Below are 20,820 nucleotides of genomic sequence, written 5' to 3' on the forward strand. Positions count from 1 at the left end.
GGCAAATAATTTATGACTAAAACCCCAAAGGAAGTGCAACAAAAACAAGAATAGACAAATGGGCCTTAATTAAACTAAAAAGCTTCTGCACAGTAAAAGAAACAATCAACAGAGTAAAGAGACAACCTACAGAATGAGAGAAAATATTTGCAAACTACGCATCTGACAAAGGACTAATATCCAGAATCTACAAGGAACTCAAACAACTCAACAAGAAAAAAAACAACCCCATTAAAAAGTGGGCAAAGGACATGAACAGATATTTCTCAAAAAAGACATACAAGCGGCCAAAGAACATATGAAAAAATGCTCAACATCCACTAATTATCAGAGAAATGCACATTAAAACCACAATGAGATACAATCTCACACCAGTCAAAATGGCTATGATTAAAAAGTCAAAAAACAACAGATGTTGGTGAGGGTGCAGAGAAAAGGAAACATATATACGTGTTGGTGGGAATGTAAATTCGTGCACAGTGCCTGGTTCAGAAGACACACTTTAAAGAAAAAAGCTGGCTGAATGTTTATAACGTGTCTGTGTTTGTAGTGTTCAAGTCCTGAGGGCGAGGACCCTAGTGCATTTTCTGCAATCCAGTAATGCCTGTCCAGTATATGGCAGCCAGTGAGCACTCAACAGGTGCAATCGTTGGGCCACACACTCTTGTTTTAAAATGTGCTTTATCCTCTTGACCTTTTTAGGTTATGCAATGTGAATTCAAGCTGAATAATACTGAAGCCAGTCTTATGAGGCTCATTTCTAAGAAATATTCAGCTTTACGTAACGCAAATAAAAAATCACACACGCCCTTCCTTTGCAAGTGAACATTCATATTAGTGTCTGATAAATGCATTAAGAAGACACATTCCCTTAAATCAATCGGAGAACAGAACTTTGGTTTCTGCAAAAAGAAAAACTCCCTTTTCCTTAGATTTTCTCAGCTCCTCCACTGCTAGCCCCAGACAAGGTCCAAGTTATCTGCAGTTCTATGGCCTCCCTTGCATTTAAATCGCATTTGGGTAAACGCTTCCTGGGCTTTCTAACTCCACAGAAACGCTAACCAGGTATTGGGCGCTCGCACCGCTTCCAGGTAACCCGCGGAGCTGCGGATTCCAGGCTCGCGCTGTGACGTCACCGGGCTCGCAAGCCGCGGCGCGGTCTCAGGCTCCGGTGATTGGCTGGGGCCCATGACGTCACGGCCCGGGGCGGCACCGCGATGGCCAGGGCCCCGGGATGCTCCGAGTTTGTTTAAAAATAAAGGGGGGGCGGGAGCGCCCAGGAAAATCCGGGCGCCCGCGGGGGTGCCGGCCGCTCCTCCCGCCGCCCCGCGTCCCGGCCCGCCCGCGCCAACCCCCCCGGCGGCCCGCAAGGGGGCGGGGGGAGGCGGGGCGGAGGAGGAGCCGCGGGCGCGGCGCCGCGCTGTCCCCGGCCGCCGCCCGCCCCACTCCGCACCGCATGTAAACAGTCCCAGCCGGCCCAGCCCGGCCCCGGAGGAGCCCGCGCAGGCCGAGCCGAGCGCCGCGCTGCCCGCCCGGGAGGAGGGCGCCGAGGAGCGGGAGGGCGGGCGGCGGCGGGAGGCGGGCGCGGGGCCGCGATGGATTTCCAGCAGCTGGCCGACGTTGCGGAGAAATGGTGCTCCAACACGCCCTTCGAGCTCATCGCCACCGAGGAGACCGAGCGCAGGATGGATTTCTACGCCGACCCCGGCGTCTCCTTCTATGTGCTGTGTCCGGACAACGGCTGCGGCGACAATTTTGTGAGTGCCTGGGGGAGGGACCGCCGGAGCCGGCGGGAGTGTGGACGCGGCGGTGCGTCCCTGCGCCCGAGCTCCCGCGCGGTGGGCGGCGGTGGGCGCAGAGTGGGGGGGCGTAACCCGCGCCCCGCGCCCCGCGTGCTCCGCCGGGGAAGCCCCGGGCCGGGCGGTGCGGGCTCCGCTGCACGGGTGGGGCCCGGTGGGCGGCGGGCAAGGCGCCCGGAGGATCCGGGGAGCCGGGTCGGGGCGGGAGGTGTGGCGTCCCCCTAAAGGCCACCCCTCTCCTCGCTGCTGCGGGCGCCGTTTCGGGAACCCGACCTCGCGGCACGTGCGCGGTGCCTGGCGTGGAGCATCCCTGGGGTGTGGGTGTCACCCGCGTCGGACCAGCCGGGGCTGGGGCGCACGGACCCTCCGGCAGGAGCCCAGGTCTGGAGCTTCCCACATCCAGGCGTCCCGTCCGGGATAGGAATCCCGCTCCCCTCCGGTGCCCAGCCTCGGCTCCTCGCATTGCCCCTCCCGGGAGAACCCCACTCCCCGCCCTCGCGGGTTAGTCCTTGCACTGCCTGTTTGGACACAAAGCTCTGTCCATATTAGCGATGCCCGATCTCCTGGACCTTCTTTGCGGAATTACACGCCGGATCTTAATACGCACGCGCGCCTGCGCATACACCCCAACACACACACACTCATGCTCACACCCTCACCCTCACACGCACACACTCACGCGCACACGCGGGCACGCCTCTCCCCCTGCCCCCGCGCTGCCCTCGCTGCCTCTCTGAGCTGCCCGAGAGGTGTGTGTGGCCCGGGCGGGTTCTCTCCAGCCGAGGCGGTGGCCCTGGCCCTGCTGAAGCCCGTCGGCTTTTCCAGATGACGGGGAATCCCCTCAGCCCCGGCTCAGAGGGACCGGGAACTGGGACTGCGGTGTCCAAACCTTCCACTTTGAATCCTGCACCCACCTGGGATCCCGGCTCTGGCAGTTGAGGAAGGGGATGCGGAGGGCAGGGGAGTCGGGGTGGGAGGGGTGGAGTAGGGCGAGCACGGTGCTCATGAAGCGTTTGTAAGGTCGGGGAATAAATAATGATCCCCAAATGTAAGATGGAGGCGGCCGTGGGCGCGGGTGACCGTGTGGTCGCGGGCCTTGTGGGCGGAGGTGGGGCGGTGCGGGGCGCGGCCTGGTGCAAGCTCCTCAGGTGGGGGAGACAAAGCTGGGCCGTGGTCCTGCCGCCGAGCGCCCTGACCACCTACGGGAAGTTCGCGAAGGAGTTAGGGAGACTGCAAGACCGCCTTTCTTGGTCCTGGAGAGGTGAAGGCTTATGTATGCCTGGCCAATAAAGCATTCCCTCCGCCCACACGCACCCCCTGAGGAGGGCAGGGATCCACCTGGGCATTCCAGAAGTGGCACTCCAGAAGAGGGATGGCCTTGTGTGACAGCCAGATTTGAGTTCTGGCTCTGTGACTGTGCTCAAATACCCACCCTGAGCTCAGTTTACACATCCAAAAAAATAGGTATAGTAATGCCAGCACCCAGGCGTTAATATAGGTAACGCACCGAATAGTCCCTGACACACAGCAAGAGCCCCACAAATTTGGGGTTAGAGACCTGGGGTTTCCCAGAATTTAGAGCTTGTCTCATTTTTTAAAGAGCCTTGGTTTTCCCACCTGTAAAATGGGGCTAATCAGAATGCCTCCAGAAGAGCCAACTGAACAAGAATATTAATGCCTGTAAGCCCATCTTAACTGTAGGTAAAGTAAGTAAATAAGTGTTCTTTTTGGAAGGAGTGGGAGATCATTAAAAAGGGATTCACTCCATTGCAAAAGTGTGAGAAAGCCCCCAGGATACAGTGGAAAGGGCACCAGAATCCAGCTGACTGTAAAATGTTAGGGTTTGGCTAGGGTCCCTTCCAGCTCTGGGCTTCCTTCATCTGCCAGCGTCCTTTCTCCCTCCTGACCGTGTGAAACAGGGCAAGAATGGCTCATGGTTCTGGATTTCCCTGGGGAGAAGTCCACACAGCCTTCCTGCTGGGACCGCCCAGGCCATACCCAAAGAAATGACTCCAAAGACAGTAAGTGGGCCAGGAAGACAAAAGGCTGTTCTCTTGCCATGAATATGTGTATCCAACCATCGTTCAGAAGTAAGAAGTATTATATTATTTGTATCAGGCCTTTCTCTTGAGGCCACCCATATTTTAAATATTTTCCCATCTGCATGAGAAAAATGCTTGAAAGTGTCATGTAAACTGACAATTTAAATAGAATAGATAGAAAGATAGAGGATGGGGGTGGGCAGATGATTCCTTGGGTAGAATGGAACTTTCTCCAAGTTCTGGAGGCTCTAATGGACAAGATGCCAACCTCGGGAGTTTTCTTAGCCAGGCCAGGTTTGTCAAGCAACTGTTTGCCTCTAATAAGTGTCCTGCCTCAGTTCTTTTCTTTTTCCCTGGAAAATGTGTTAAGCATTAGACAAAAATGTGAGATCAATGGAATTTCTATTAGTTGAAGGACTTAGCAATAAGAATGTCTACATGAGCATTTCACAATTTACAAAAGTATTTCCACATCATTCATTCATTCATTCATTCATTCAACAAACATTTATTGAGGGTTTACTTTGTGCCAGGCCAGTGCTATCTAGAATACAAATAGGGTCTCTGCCTTCATGTTCCTAGGGCAATTTTTACTTGTCTAGGAAGCAGTGTGGTGTGGTGGTTAAGCACACAGGTTGTAGATCAGACTACTTGGGTTTGCACCTCAGCTCCCCATATTTGTGTGCCTTGGGAAAGTTATCTAACCCCTCTATGCCATGCTTTTTTTTTCGTTTTCTTTTTTTGAGACAGTCTTTCTCTGTCACCCAGGCTGGAGTGTAGTGGCGTAATCTTGGCTCACTGCAACCTCTGCCTCCCGGGTTCAAGTGATTCTTGTGCGTCAGCCTCTCCAGTAGCTGGGATTAAAGGCGTGCACCCCACGCCCAGCAATTTTTCTATTTTTCGTAGAGACAGGGTTTTGTTATGTTACTTAGGCTGGTCTCGAACTCCTGGGCTCAAGCGATCCTCCCACCTTGGCCTCCCAAAGTGCTGGGATGATAGGCGTGAGCCACTGTGCCTGGCCTCTATGCCATACTTTCTACATCTGTAAAATCGGGATGATAATATTAGTACCTCCTGAGCAGAGTTGTTTGAGAACGGTATCTAAAGTAGGGGCAGCTTAGATAGTCTAAGCCACTGTCATTTTTCATCGTATCTCCTAATTTGTCTCCTTGCTTATAATCTCCACCTCACTCTTACTGTAGTACTGAAGTGGGGATACTAAATAGATCCAAAATGACTGCTTGGGGAGACTGACTCTAAGCCACTGTCTACCCAGCAGTCATTTTGGATCTGTTTAAAATATAAGCCAGATCATGTCACCACTATCCCCCACCTCAGCTGAAATGACTTCCCATCTTTTATAATAAAACCTAAGCCCTTACCCTGGCCCCAAGCCCCCACATGATCTACCTTCCTGCCACACAGACTCTGCTGGTCCTCAGATGTGCCAAGCGCGTTCCTGCCTCAAGGCCTTGGCCCTTGCGTTCTGTCTGCCTAGAACCCTCTTGCCCCAGATCTTTCCACGGCTGGCTCCTCGATGCTCCTGAGGCCCAAGAGAAACCTTCCTGACCACATGTTCTTTGATCTCACCCTCTTTTATTCTTCCCATAGCACTCGTTAGACTTGGCATTCTCTTTGGTTTTCTGCCACCCCTACTAGACTCTAAGCTTCATGAAAGCAGAGGCCTTGTCTGTGTTATCACTGTGTTCTGGCATTTGGAGCAGCATCCAAACATGATGGGTGCTCAGTACATATCTATGAGGATGAATAAATTATAGTCTAGTGTAAAAGACATGTCAAATATCAAGAATTCAGTTTCAAAGAATAATAATAATAGCCATCACTTATGTTCAGTTTACTATGTAGCAGACGCTGCTCTTGGCACTTTACATATGCCAACTCATTTAACTTTAGTACTCTCACATAATTATATAATCTCTATAATTATCTCTGTTTTACAGAGGAAGAAACTGAGGCATGGCAAACTTTAGTAACTTTTCCACAGTTAATAAGTGGTAGAGCAACTTGAACTATAGCCCTGTATTTAATGCATGGCATCACAGGAGTGACAACAGGGGACCCAATCTAGACTGGGTTCAAGGAGTGCTTCTTATTGGGCCTCACAGAAATTCTTTGAGGTAGATATTATTATTCCCACTTTATAGGCAAAGAAACTGAGGCCCAGGGAGTTTAAGAGATTCATCCAGGACTGTACCACTAAGAAGTGACGGAGCAAGGACTTGAGCCCAGAGGCCTGTCCTCTCCACCATGCAGAACAGCCCACAGGTGGGGTCAGGCCAGTAGTTCCAGGGGCCCATGTTTAATAAACAGGACGCCTGTTTATTTTTCCTCCATTTTGGGTCCCTTGCACACTCTTTCTCTATCTCGCTCCACAGGCCATCCCATCCATGCCGACCCTTTCCAAACTGTCCCTCTACCTGGGACCCCTCTCTGTGGGCCCCATGATCAGGGCCTGGGGTGAAACAAAGCTGCTAGTGCCCTGTGTGTGGAGGAAATTCAAGGGCGTGGCCACCCTGCCTGGCTCTACAGGTTTGACAAGGGAGGGCTCCTGGCCCTGGTCAGAGGGGTCCAAGGAGTCCTTTCTGCCAACTTGGAAGGTCCTTCGGGGCTTGGTAGGCTTGGAATGGGGTGTCAGCAGCCACTTGGATGCCAGATAAACAGAGGGGCACTCCTAGGCATGGAGCACCAGCTGCGTTCCTTCCTTGTCTTAGGCCATGAGAAATGAGGTCTCTGAACAAAGAGTACTGCCCAGCCCATCTGGGGGCCTGGATCCTGATGATTGCGGGAGAGAGGGAGGGATTCATTTCCCAGATTGCCCAGCCTTTCCTGTCAGCCCAAAGACACGCTGGACTCTAAAATTTTGTATAGTTTAATCCCTCCTCAGCACAAAAACAAAGGTAGTAATCATGATATTATTAAAGAAAAAGGCTTTATTTATGGCAGGACTGTGATTTAATTTTACATGTGTTTGTAGAGGGGTGTGTGTGTGTGTGTGTGTATATATATATATATATATCCCCATTTGTGGTCTGAACACATCTTTATTATTAACTATGTGATCAAATAACAGCCTTCTTATTTGGATAAAGAAAATAGAACTTATTTAAATGAGATTGAGTCCCGCTTATGTGCTGGTATAGTGGAGAGAAAGTACTTTCTTGTCTGATTTAAAGTCTACCCTGTTTCCTCCTCTGTCAGATAGGGACAGTCATGCCTGTATTACATGATTAGTGTGGGGATGAAATGAAGAGCTGTGCATGTGATGTGCTCAGTAGACATAAGGCCATTCCACAATGGCTGTGCCTGTTCATATAGAGAGGTTATTTCTGGGAAAATGATAGGTCCTTTGTATATTCTTTGAGTGGTAGTCATGAGGAGAGTAGTTATGTTAATACAAGCTCAAGTAGATGGGCATAATCGCTTATTGGGCCCCTGCTAAATGAGAGTCAGTCTACAGGTTGTCCCCTGAAATCTTTAGATTCCCCCTGTAAATATAATTATTTTCTGTGACTTACAAATGAATACACGAGGCTCAGGTTAAACATTGTGCACAGAGTGTAGTTGAAAGGGTGTACACTCCTCCGTTGACATTCTGGCTCTGCCCTTGTTCCCTGTGTGACCACAGGCAAGTTACTTAACCTCTCTGAGCCTCAGTTTCCTCACTGGTAAAATGGGTCAGTGGCTGACACACAGATCGGGCTAGTCCTAGGTATGGCCAGCTGTGCTCTTCCCACCGTGTGCAGTGGCTCACACCTGTAATCCCAGCACTTTGGGAGACCGAGGCGGGCGGATCACCTGAGGACAGGAGTTCGAGACCAGCCTGGCCAACCTGGTGAAACCCCGTCTCTACTAAAAATACAAAAATTAGCTGGGCGTGGTGGTGGGCGCCTGTAATCCCAGCTACTTGGGAGGCTAAGTCAGGAGAATCACTTGATCCCGGGAGACAGAGGTTGCAGTGAGCCAAGATCGCACCACTGCATTCCAGCCTGGGCGACAGAGCAAGACTCCGTCTCAAAAAAAAAAAAAAAAAAAAAGAGAAAAAAAGAAATATGTTGGGAGGCGTGTGGTGGATTGTGGCTTTTATCTTTTTCTGCCATCTGATTCCAGGAGAAGAATCAGGGTTTTGTTTTGGTATTTTATTTTGGAAACAGGGTCTCACTCTTGCTCACGCTGGAGTACAATGGTGTGATCAGAGCTCACCGTAACCTCAAACTCCTGGGCTGAAGCAGCCTGCTGCTTCATCCTGGCAAGTAGCCAGGACTACAGGTACGCACCACCACACCCAGCTATTTTTCTTATTTTTTGTGGAGACTGGAGTCTTGCTCTGTTGACCAGGTGGTCTTGAACTCCTGGTCTCAAGCAGCTCTTCCGCCTTGGCCTCCCACAATGTTGGAATTACAGGTGTGAGCCACCAGGCCTGGCCAGGGATCCATTTTGGATTAAGACACACCAATTCAAAATGGACTCCCTCGGTACTGAGTGGCAGAAAACCCCCACTTCAGTACTACAGTAAGAGTGAGTCCCAGAGCAAGGGCCCCAGAGGGAGGAGACACAGGAGTGTGTTCTTACCTCCCCTGCCACCCCCACCCTGCTTAAGCACCGGGAAGTCCAGCTGCATACCCACCAGGATTTAGAATAGTAGGGGCGGACACATTGTGCTCTCCCAAAAATGTCTGTAGGATTGAGCTACCTTAATCACTGGAGACCACTTTTTGATAAACTGGATATTCCGATCTACATTGTACAAAACAGGAAGGTGCTCATTTTCCTATTTGCAGGTGACATAGTTATATTGTCTTAAGCTGGGCAAGCTTTTATGATAAACTCTGGCCTGACTTCACAGGAAGAAGGGTCACAGATGGCCTATACTCAAATCAAAGTGCTTATCGAATTTTCTGTAGGAAAGAGTAGACCACTCAGGCCAGGTTCGATGACAGCCACTTCACTGCAGCTCAGGCCAACCTGAGATTTGGAGTTGGCTATAGTCAGTAATGGCAATTGCTGTAGTTCTCCCGGAAAGATATTTAAATGTCACACCACCCACAACCCCCTTCAAATATGTAGTTAGCCAAAGTTCTGCTGTGCCCATGGTTCTCAAAGTGTGGTCCCAAAACCAGCCACATGAGCATCAGCTGGGAATTTGTTGGAAATACATATTCTCAGCTCACTGAATAGTTCATTCGCTAAATAAACTGATTACCAAGCAGAGGTGGATACATTGCAATTCTGTTATTGTGTTTGAGTGATACACTTTTCTCAGTTAACTTTGCAATTTAAACTCTGCCCCCCCAGCACGCAACTCTGATCCACACTGAAGCTTGAGAACCGCTTCCCTCTACTCCCTGAAGCCTTTCCAGGCATTTCTCCTTTAGTCCAAGGGAGTCCTGCAGGCTGTTGACGCTCTGACTACCGCCTTATTGGAGAGTCAATACTTTCCGTACCCAGATTCATGTTTGCCAGGGCATTGCATTGTTCAGAGCTAGAGGTTCTCTGATTCCTGCTATAGTTTTTTTCCTGGTCAAAATGAGTATTTGGTTACACATGCTTAAAATATTTTCCAAGTTGAAGTTACTGTGGCCACGCCCACTGGCACAGGACTCCGGGCCTTCAGTTGTGCATTTGTCTTTGTACAGGACTAAAGCCTGTTTTCAGGAGCACCAGCCCTGCCCATAGATGGTCTCTCCACTCCCCTTGGTTTTGGAATGGGCCCCTGTATCTTCCTAAGAGAATAACCGCTCTGCCCCCAACCCCCTGCCTGTTAATTTTCCTGAAGAGCACGTCTGTTTTATCTGTGGACACTACCTCATGAGATTGATGGTGCCTCTTTCTTTGCGTGGGCTACTTAGAAAGCTTTGCTGGCAAATCTGTGTCCCATCTGTAGTAAGTAGCCAGGCCCTCATACCTTGCTCTGTTTGTCCTGGTCTCACTCTTGGATCTTATTTCCCTCCCTTTGTCCTTTTTTTTTTTTTTTTTTACCCCAATGACAGACTTAATTTTTAGTTCATTTTGTCTTGTATCTCGTGATACCTTGCCGGCTGCCTTGATTCATTTTGAAAGGAAGGAATTTAAATGGAACATTTCCTTGTTATGAGATACAATGGATATGAGACAACTAGCATTTAGTAAATGATGTCTTTTAAGTGACCGTGTACACCCGAATCTGAGTCCAAACCCCATGCCACTCTATCATGTGGACAAGGATTCAGTTACAACATTTTTTAAACCCCAAAACCTAACAGAACTGGTAACAGGTGGAGATAGCCAAATGAAGGAAGTTCAGACAGAAGGCCCTTTCGTGGGTATTAAGTCTTCCTTCAACATATAGTCCTAAATTGCTCTAAAAGGAGAGTAATGGAAATTGTGGCGTGAACAATCTCTTCATGAGGTTAGAAATGCCTTAGAAACACTTAGCTAAATATACTGTCTGATTACCAAGCAGTGGTGGCTACACTGCAGTTTATGATTCTGTTATTGTTTGAGTGATATACTTTTCTAAGTTTACTTTGTAATTTAAAGCCCAGATGTACTTACTTTTTAACAAAGTAGGTTTACAAGCTTTTCATAGGTGCACCTGCTTCTGAATTAACTGCAACCTGAGTTGCCTCAGGCAGTGCTCTCGGTGAGTCACATTGGGTGTCTGATTTACTCATTGCGTGACCATAGCCTTGTGGCAGATGGTAAGCCCACCCCTTCCCCTCTGTCTCCACCATCCTCCTGCAGATGCAAAGGGGGAAAGAAGGTACTTATGTCCACCATTTACTGAATATTCACTGCATGCTAGCCAGGCACTGTGCCAGGTACTTACTCAGCTTTTAACTCTTTCTGTCATCTTCACAAGTCTACAGCGGACAGGCTTCAAGTTTTCGAAATGTGGTGGTAGATGTTAATCCCCTCTTTAACTTGGATAATAATTTGAAATAAGCTGGAACTTTTACACATTTGAGTGTGAAAATGGATGCTGAGCAGAACTTACTAAGTAGAACTTTTGTTGTTCTTCCAGAGTCTCCACTGATTAAGAATCAAGTGGCATAATGGATATACAAGTACTTTGTACTATTACACTTTTGTGCAATGGAAGAGGCTATTACATAAATGACATTGTGGTGGTTTGACAGCTTTAAGGGTCTCTAATTAGTAGGGAAGAGCATTTGAGCTGTTTGCTAAAGCTAGAGAGCCCAGACGTTGTCTTTATTGGGTTGGGGAAGCCTCTAGAGAAGTCTGTTGGCATGAGAGCAACGTGTGTCGAAAATGGACCTTTGCAACTATGAAACACAGATAATTGGGGTATAAAGATGGTACATTGGCACCTAGTTATTCTCATTTGGATCTGAGCAGTATTTTAAGTCTGTAGGTCTAGTTCTCAGAAACCCTGCAATGAGAAGAAAGGAGAGGAACTGTGTTTATTGAGCGATAGGGATATGGGGCCAGTGTGTGCTTGGCATGGACCGTGTCTCCACATAAGTCTTATATCCTGCTATCTGGCCCCTGCATCTGGTTCTTATCTGCCAGATGTCTTTCTTTCTCCCAGACCTCAATACTTTTTTTTTTTTTTTTGCCAGTGTTTAGCCATCCTGGATCCGTCCCCACTAAAGAGTGATTCTTGGTACCTGACAGATACTCTGATGTTACCCTGGAAGCCCCGTGTCCCTGACTTGCTTAGATATGCAGGGCAGGGTATTCTGCATTAAGAATGCTCAAACCTGTTTCTTGGCCTTGTTCCAGGTCTTTGAACATTTATGAGAGAGGCTTGCCTAGTCTTAAAGATGTGCTAAAATGGATATCCTCACATGGAAAAAAGCCTTACCCAGTCTTCAGAAAAAATAAAACCTAGACTGGGCATGGTGGCTCACGCCTGTAATCCCAGCAATTTGGGAGGCTGAGGCAGGTGGATCGAGACCAGCCTGGGCAACATGGCGAAAACCCTGTCTCTACCAAAAATACAAAGAATTAGTCAGGTGTGGTGGTGTGCACCTGTAGTTCCACCTACTTGGGTGGCCAAGGTGGGAGGGTCACTTGAATCTGGGAGGCAGAGGTTGCAGTGAGTTAAGATCATGCCACTGCACTCCAGCCTGGGCAACAGAGCAAAACCCTGTCTTAAAAAAGAAAAAGAAAAAGAAAAAGAAACAAAAAACCTAAAACCAATCTCCTCTTAGTATGTGTTAGATTGTGAAATGATGCTTCGGTATGATGTCCTCTTAAAGCATTTTAGGGAAGGGAAGTTTTCGGAAAGCCTTTCTTTTCCAGTGACATAGTGGTGACTTGGTGGGTTCTCTTAAGTGATTTGCATTTGGAAGTAAATTTACCACCACTCCCACTCACAGGCCGATCTGGGTAAAGAATGTCTTGTTCCAAGTTAATGCTTACAAACTATGCTTAATTAATCTTTCAGCCATAGCTGAAAGCAAAGTTAAGGATTTTGAAGGCAAAGGCTCTGGTTTCTCCTTCCCCATGTCTGAAAACCGCCCTTAGCCTGCACAAGGTGAACAGTGGAAATCATTGGTGAGGAATGGCCACCCACTGCCCTCTTTACTGTGTAGGAGCAGATCTGATGACGAACAGAGCAGGTGAGGTATGGACCAACAGCTTGGGGGCTTCTATAGATTAGACATTTTTTCTTCCCTTTCAACGCAAACAAATCAAGAACGCATGTATGAATTTTACTGTAGAATGGAGGCCTTCTTCAAATTGATGTTATTAAGAAAATCTGCTTGGCTTTTCTGAACTTCACACTGAGTGTAGTGACTGTGTGTCTTTGTTTTCTCCTTCCGTCGCCCGTGGGCACGCAGCACGTGTGGAGTGAGAGCGAGGACTGCCTGCCTTTCTTGCAGCTAGCACAGGATTACATCTCCTCCTGCGGCAAGAAGACGCTCCACGAAGTCCTGGAAAAAGTCTTCAAGTCTTTCAGACCTGTAGGTGCCTGCTTGGCTTCTCACCACAGCTTGTTTTCTATGGTGATTGTGTTTAGAATAACAGGGGCGGTGGGGAAGGTGGGCAAAACCTGGGATGACTAATTGTTTTTCTCTTGTCTGTCCTGTGGCTTAGAGATAGCAGCCAGTATAGGGAGGCCGAGGGCGGGAGGAGGGGGACGGGATGTGACACAGCTGTTTGCTGCAGGGATGATGGTTATTTCTAGCATCACTTGAGTTGAGAATCCCTGATGGGGGGGGAAGCAAACAGATCCTTTATGAGACAACTGAGTGTTCCTGTTCTCCTCCAGGAGACTTGGAACCATGGCACTTGCAAGCCCGATGGAGGTTCTTTTATAATAGTGGGCGTATATTTGGGGATTGCTGGGAAGCTGTATACAGGTTATATTAATACCTCCACATTTGTGGGTATGGAAAAGGTTGAAACTGGATACTGGCTCTATTCTTTTCTATTTTTAAAAAGTCTCTGTTATGAGCTACTGTTGCTTTGTTTTCCCCTTTTGGGATTTAGGAATGTGTATTTCTGTGGCTAGCGGACAGTCTGTTTTCATTCTAGCTGATAAACCTTTAAAATGAATGCTCACTTCTATTTTGAAGATTACCTACTTCCCTTTATCTTCATTGGAAGATAAAGTCCCATCACCAGTGTCTCAGTGTTTCCCCTAAGTTCGATTCCCTGCCCACTGTAAATACTGCACATGTTCAGTGGTATTTGCTAGAATTTCTGTTTATTTTTCAAATCTGTTTTAATGCTGTCTCCTTCTCTGCTGCGTTTTTCAAGCTTGTCTTCTGTTTCTTTGAACATAGTAAGCTTGGTTGCATAGTAGACTGTGTCTGATGATATTTCATTTTGTAAGTCTGTTTGGTCTTCTTTTGTTTCTGCTAGTTCTCAAACCTGGTATCTTGTTTCTCTGTGTGTGGGATTATCTTTGTGTGCTAGTTATTGTATTTGAAAGTTTACATGTAGGAATAAAGTGAGGCCTGAGATGACAGTACCTTACTCCAGAGAGGATTTCTGTTTGCTTCCGTCAGGACTTGGGGGCCTATTAGTCTGAGACACCTTAGCACAGTTTAAGTCTTGTGGTTCTCTGATGGCTCCCGGGGGTGAGAAGGCAGGATGCGGGTCTGGCCTCCTGTGCCTCCTCCTCGTTCTGAGGGTGTGGGCCTCTGGGGGCCCAGCTTCAAGTGGGGATGGTGTATAGTCTGCTCCTTTGGAAAACTGTTAGAGTAGCCTGAGAAAGCAGTGAAGTTTCTAGCTGCTGCTTCCAGGTCAGCAAATGCCCCTAGGATAAAAGCAGCTTTTTATGTTTGGCTTACCTCTCCTGGTTAATACTTTATATTTAAGAAGGTATTTTTCATATTTAATTCAGCTTTTTTAAGTCATTCTCAATGAAAGAGTTGGACCCAGTCACTTTGTGCACCATTATAAGAAATGAGATTTCAGTGGCTTTTGTCACTCTGATTTGCTTAAGCAAATGATAGAAATCAAATAGAGTGACAAAAACCACTGAAATCCCTTTTTTGTTTGTTAATTTTCTAAGCCAGTTTGGCACATTCAAAATAGATACTTGACTTAAAAGTGCCAGTCTGTCCCACATTCATTCATTCAATAAATATGTTTCGGGTACCCACTGGGTACATGGCACTGTATACTGCATTGTTCCTGGCACTGGAACTAAAGCATGAGAAGCTTAGATCTCACCGAGCCTGTGCTCCAGTGGGGGGAGACAGGATAGACAAGGACACATGTAATGTCGTGAAATGATGCTAGTAATTAAGTGCCAAAGAGAAAGGAAAGAAATCAGGGAACGGGGTAAAAAGTGTCAGGGGTCCTGGAATTTTTGAGTAGGGAACCAGGGAAGGCTTTGCTGAGAAGGTAACATTTGAGGAAAAACTTGGACTACAGAGTGGGCCATGAGAAAATCTAGGGGAATAGCATTTTCAGTAGAGAGAGCAGCAGGTATGAAGGCCTCGGGGTTGGACAACACCTGTGTCCGGGGAGCAGGAGCGGCCAGTGTGGCTGAAGGAATTAGAGAGAGGTGAGCTGGAGGAATTCCAGGAGTCACAGAAGGACATGGGCTCTTACTCTGGAGTGACGGGGAGCCCCCCAAGGGGTTAGGCAGAAGAGGGATGTGACCTGACTTCACATCTTGAAAGCCTCCCTCTGATGACTGTGTTGAGAATAGGCTGTGTTAGGGGAGGGACAGAGAGGCCATTGAGGAGGCCATTGCTGTCATCCAGGTGAGAGATGGTGGTGGCCTGGACTGGGACGGTCACGGCAGAGGCGGGGCGAGGGGTTGGATTCTGGAGATACCTTGAGAGTAGACCCAGCTGGACTTGCTGGTGGATCAGAAGTGGGATGTGGGAAAAAGGGAGAGAAGGCTGACTCCTGAGTTTCTTGCCCAAGCAGTGAAGGGAATGGCCTAGTCATTTACTGAGATGGGGAAGGCTGCGGGGGCGGGTGGTGGGGAGTTTGGGGTTGGTAATGTCAGAACTCAGTTTTGGACATGTCAGTGTTTTAAATGCCTGTGAGACATCGAAGAAGGGAGATCACATTAGGCAAAATTAAAAAGAAATGGATTCCTGTACATTTTAACCAGAAGAATACCTGTTAGCAACTGAGGTTCACTTTGCAGCAGGTTTCCTCACAGGGGATCACTCATTGACCTGCCGCCAGCTGGTCTTTGTGGGTGTTGTCTGTGGTGGCAGGCAGCCTCCCCTCCCTGCAGAACTGGCTCACCTGGGAAGGGGAGCTCCAGCCGGGAGTCACTGTGCTGTTTTTCTTTACCAAGGCTCTGGTTGTATTTTGGCAACCAGGCTAGCCACATTAAATGAGGAAACCAATGCGGTCCAAAAGAAATCCGGATGTGTAGCTGAAAGCAGTTGGGTTGGTTGAGGATGTTCTTTCAGGTGGCGCTGAGATGTGTCACGTGGGCCCACAGCTTTGGTTTGCTGTTGCTGGGCTTCCAGGGTTCCTTTCTGAAGTGGAACTTTACCTTGTGGGCAGGGATGTGGCTCCCCAGGTGAGGAGGCCTTGACCTGGCACAGCATGCCCTCTGGTGAGGAGGTTTATGGGCTGGGCCGCCCTCTGGCAGGGCCTGTTTGCCCCTGAGGGCAAGGCTGGTGGGAGGCACCTTCCCGGACTGGTAAAGATGAAGTGCTGAAGGCCTCAAGTTTCTCCCAGTCAGGATGCGCCCCAGACTGGATGAGAGGGAGCGTCACAAACCCGAATAAAGGACCACAGAGATCCCTGGAGAAACTTTGACACTCTCCACCTCCACCAAATAGAGCACTGCTTCCCAATGGCGCCATTTATCTGTTTGTTTTACTTAAGGGAGGTTTGTTAAAAATAAGACATAGGTAGGGGTTTTGTTGCTGTCATCACAGTTGAACGTATTTGTTGAAACGCTTACCCAAATGCTACAGGTTATCAAGTGGGTAAAAGCAGCACATCATTTCCCTGAAGATACATGGGAATCTGATCAATCCCTGCAGCTGCTTTTTTGTTTGTCATGGGCCAGCCCCAGGAGGAGTGTTTTTACCTTCATCTTAGAGCAGTCTCCTGCTCTGCCTACTGCACTCTACTGGTTCTTGGGAGAGCTATTTCTGTGAGCATGTTCTGCAGGGGGTTGCTTGTCATCTCTTAACCCAATTATGAGGGAACAGGCACTACAGTCATGAAGAACCCAAGGTCCGTTGTCAGGCTACCCGGATTTAAGTCTCAGTTCTACCACTTGCTGGCTGTGTGACCTTAGACAAGTTACTTAACCTCTCTGTTTCTCAGTTCATTTGTAAAATTAGAAAATTAATGATGATAGTTCCCTTAGGGTTGCAGTGAAGATTAATGGAGTTTTTGTTGGGTACTCAGTGCAGTGTGTTATCCACGGTAGGCACTAAGTCAATGTTAGTATGATGTGGATAGGATGAGGATACTAGACAAAATACTGTGGAGAAGTGAGCAGGTTACCGTTGGGGGGAACCTTAGATTATTGGTGGAGAGAGAAAACAATTTGCTAAGTGATTTCAACATGAAAAGGCATTAGAAGGGTAAGTCAAAAGTTTATCAACATTGGTTTTGGTAAAATTACAAGCATTCACTGAGTACCTGATCCACACGACTCACTGTGCTAGAGGCTAGGACTCCATAGAGGACCAGTGGATGCACCTGTCCTCCCAGAGGGGCACGTGGCCAAAGCGCTTAGGGTTATGGATGATTTTTTATTTTCTTCTTTTCCACATTTTCTAAGTTTTCTATGATCACATTATCAGAAAATATATTTTTTAAATGAAACCCTGTGGCTTCCAGCGTATTCGAAGGGCTAGGAGTATCAGTGTGAGCAGGCTCATTGAGGAACAAAGCCAGGCAGTGGCTTCATGAGGAGGTGGGACTGAAGAATAGCCGGACCTAGACGTGCTCAGAGCAGGGGCAGGGCTGGCCCAGGAGGAAGTCCAGGAAGCGTCCATCTTGGCTGCCTCAGCTCCATTTCCTTAGAAATGGCTCCATGTGGTGGAAGGTAGATCGGCTCTGCCCTGTTTTGCTCCCATGCTGTGTGGCCTCTAACAGGTACACTTGGCCTCAGTGTCCCCAGCTTTAAAATGGGGGCAATACTGATTTAGCTGTCTTGTGGATTCATGGGGAACTTTGAAGTCAGACTGAGAACCCAAAGGATTGTCAAAACCCAGACACTCTGCTAAATTTAGTCTCAGTTTCTGGCTCCTAACAGGTATTAGGAAATGTTTATTGGATGGGTAAATGACTGTGGATGCAGCCGGCCATCTTCCCTCGAGTGACCCACATTCTACTCCACTCCAGTGACCTCCTACTTGCTAATGTTGATTGCTCAGAGAGATATGATTTTTACCTATTTTTTCTTGCTACTGGCATGTCGTATCCAAATGGCACATGTATGCAAATGACAATGCCAGTCAGGCTGTTGTTGGCATCCACGAGCAGGTACTGCTACTTGTAGTGGTTTCAGAAACCCCCATCAATCACTTTGGTAAGTGTGAGTTGGATAATCATCAGAGCCTTGCATTTTTCTTAAGTGACCCTCCATTGACAGTTGCTGGTCATACACGATTGAGCTGGAGAATGAAACAATGGTTATGGACCTAAATAATGGTGATCATGCCGTTCAGTTTTCCCCACCATCTTTTCATGTTTTATATTTAGTGTCAACTGACAGACTTACTGCTGGGTAGAAAACAGTTTACAAGAGAAGAAATAGCCTACTATTTCCAATTTAGCAGTGAAACTAGACTTTATCTTTGCCCTTTCGAATTCTCTCAAAGTGTTATGGGCTTAACAAGGAACTATTGCTTCCTCGAGTGTGTTCTTCTCCTTACCAACGCTGTGGACATTAGGGTCCTGAGTCCCCTATTGCTCTTGCAGTTTTGTGTGCTGTCTGGTTGTTGTTGCTTCCATGGCCCGGCCTGGAGTTGGGTCCTGTGGTCCTTGTAGATTCTCACTCAATTGGCCCGAGTCCTCTCCTGGGCTTGCTGTGTGACTCTGCGTTTCTTCTCTCAAGAAAGAGAGACATTTCTGCCAGAAAAATCCCCCTAATTCTGGTTCACTGGCATAAGCAAGATTGATATTTTCAGTTTGCCACAAGTGGCTGGAGAGCTGCAGCTTAAATCCCACAGGAAAATCCTGTGTCCCAGAAAAAGTCCAATTCTTGCCTCTACTCATGGAGTCTGGTCAAGAGCCTGGAAAAGAGAAAGAATCCACCTGTGAGAAGCTGCCTGGGTGGATCAGGGAAAGTCTGATGAGAAAAGATTATGCACACGTGGGTTTCGTAATAAACATTGAATATTGACAGTTTATCTTTTTTTCTTTTTTCCTTTTTTTTTTCTCACTCATGTTAGGAACATTCAAACCATTCTCTGTTTTAGAAAGTATGATGGCCTCGAAAGGTAAGAGAGTGCCTCCTCCTGCCCATTGTGCTACATCCATCTTGCCACCTTTTTTTCCTTAGGGTCAAGAAGACTGACTGACAGACCAGGACCCCACCAGGGGTTTCTCCATACCGCCAGCATCATGATCGTGAAGATAAATGGTGCCACATTTCCCAAATGCTTTAGAGTCCTGCCACCCTTGGCTCTTGGACTAACAGTATTCCCATCACCCGGGAGTGTGTTAGAGATGCAGAATTGGGTCCCACTTGAGACCTGTTGAATCATCATCTGCATTTGAGGTAGATTGCAGAGCACATTATCCACACCTACACATAGTGAAGGAGCAGAGAGACTGCCTAAGGGGAGTCCCTGGAAGGTACATACAAGGATCTCTGAAGCCACAGGGCACTTGCTCAATGCACAAAAGCCATGGTTGATTGGCCGTGCTCTCCAGGGTACAGACACCACCTCCCCTTCCTTTATGAAGACCTTCTAGCCCACTGTGTGCCCCCTCCAGAGACAGTAGCTGCTAAATGCCACCTCAATATGGCCTCACATAGTTTACACTATTATCCAAAAGACCTGTAGTCGGCCCTGCAGATAACAGATACTCTCTTGGGTCTGAGGAACTGAATTCTCCAGAGCTGGCAGCTCTGCCTTTCTGGTGCAGCCTGTTTGGATAGATGGGCCCCAGCAGTGCTTATGTGATCACCGATAGCTCACAGGAAGCTTTGTGGACAGTGAGACCCTGGAAGTGCTAACTCTCTTGTCCAGAGTGAGCATAAACTATTTTCCCAGTCAGCTGAAAAAAAATTCACTGAAATAGGAATAAATGATTATAACTGTCAGGAATAATTTAAATATACCAGTCACTTTCGTTTTTTGGCCCACCTTTTCGGTATGAGAATGTGTGGTTGCAGTAAAAGCCAGGGCTCCAGAATTCTTCCCAGTCTGTGTGTACGCCTGTCTCTTCTTGACTGTTGAAAATTGGGATCCAGAAGTTAAATTTAGACTTGCCCACCATAGGTGGGATTAAGCATAGAGGTGAGGATGCTAGATTACTACATATCTGTAAGATATGTCCCTTAGAATTCCAGGCAGTCTATTTCTGGTGCTTTCTATCCATGCTTCCAAATTGTCCCTCCTCACAAATTTAGACATTAGCATTTCATATTGCATTTTTAAAAAAGATTTATTCCCCAGCGGAAAACATTGAAACCTCCAGCTAATAGGAACAGCATTAACAGCTGAATGGGAGTCTCCTGGGTGGCCTGGTGGGTAGGGGTGTGAAGTCTGCTGTCAGATCACCCAGGTTTGAATTGAATCCTGGCTCTGCCACTTACTGGGTGATTCTGGGCAAGTTACTCAACCTCTTCAGGTCTTATCTGTAAAAGGGGCACAATAAAAGTGTCCAACACAAGGTTATTATGAGGAGCAAAGGAGTTAATGTGTGTAATTCTGCTTAAGACAGTGCATTTGCTGTGCCAAACCCCCTTTTTATTTTATTTTATTTTATTTTATTTTTTTAGATGGAGTCTTGCTGTGTCACCCAGGCTGGAGTGCAATGGCACGATCTTGGCTCACTGCAACCTCTGTCTTCCTGGTTCAAGCGATTCTTTCACCTCTGCCTCCTGAGTAGCTGGGACTACAGGCACACACCACCATGCCCAGCTAATTTTCATATTTTTAGTAGAGATGGTGTTTCACCATGTTGGCTAGGCTGGTCTCGAACTCCTGTCCTCAAGTGATCTGCCTGCCTCGGCCTCCCAAAGTGCTGGGATTACAGATGTGAGCCACCGTGCCTGGCCTAAACCCCCTTTAACCTCAGTAGGGAAGGCACCAGGTTCAAGAGGCCGAGGAAGAGACCCAGAGCCAGCAAACGAGACATGGGGTTTTACTGTACTGACATACAGGGGAGAGAGTCCAGCAGCAGGGGCTGGGCAGGAGAATCGCCTTACATGCAGTCCCGTGGTGGCAGGCTGGACAGAACCACGTGGTCCCGTGGTGGTGGACTGGGCAGGAAAACTGCAACCTCCTGCAATCAGTGTGCAGTGTATATAGGATTTTCACTCAACACCCTCCCGCTAATGACCTCCACCTGGCAACATTCATTTAACCCAGAACTCAGGGCCGATT

General features: G+C 47.8%; 1 protein-coding gene across 1 annotated transcript in view; it reads left to right on the forward strand.

Annotated features, from left to right (window-relative positions):
- The first annotated feature begins 1,246 nt into the window (after positions 1-1,246).
- The window catches only part of MTURN (maturin, neural progenitor differentiation regulator homolog), a 28,038-nt gene continuing 8,464 nt past the window's right edge, over positions 1,247-20,820 (forward strand). The window contains exons 1-2 of the mRNA XM_004045248.4: positions 1,247-1,757; positions 12,649-12,771. Coding sequence (XP_004045296.1) covers positions 1,596-1,757; positions 12,649-12,771 — 285 coding nt within the window. The 5' untranslated portion in view covers positions 1,247-1,595. The remainder of the gene's footprint in view (positions 1,758-12,648; positions 12,772-20,820) is intronic.

Source organism: Gorilla gorilla, chromosome 6 (assembly GCF_029281585.2).
Source record: "Gorilla gorilla gorilla isolate KB3781 chromosome 6, NHGRI_mGorGor1-v2.1_pri, whole genome shotgun sequence".
Taxonomy (NCBI): domain Eukaryota; kingdom Metazoa; phylum Chordata; class Mammalia; order Primates; family Hominidae; genus Gorilla; species Gorilla gorilla.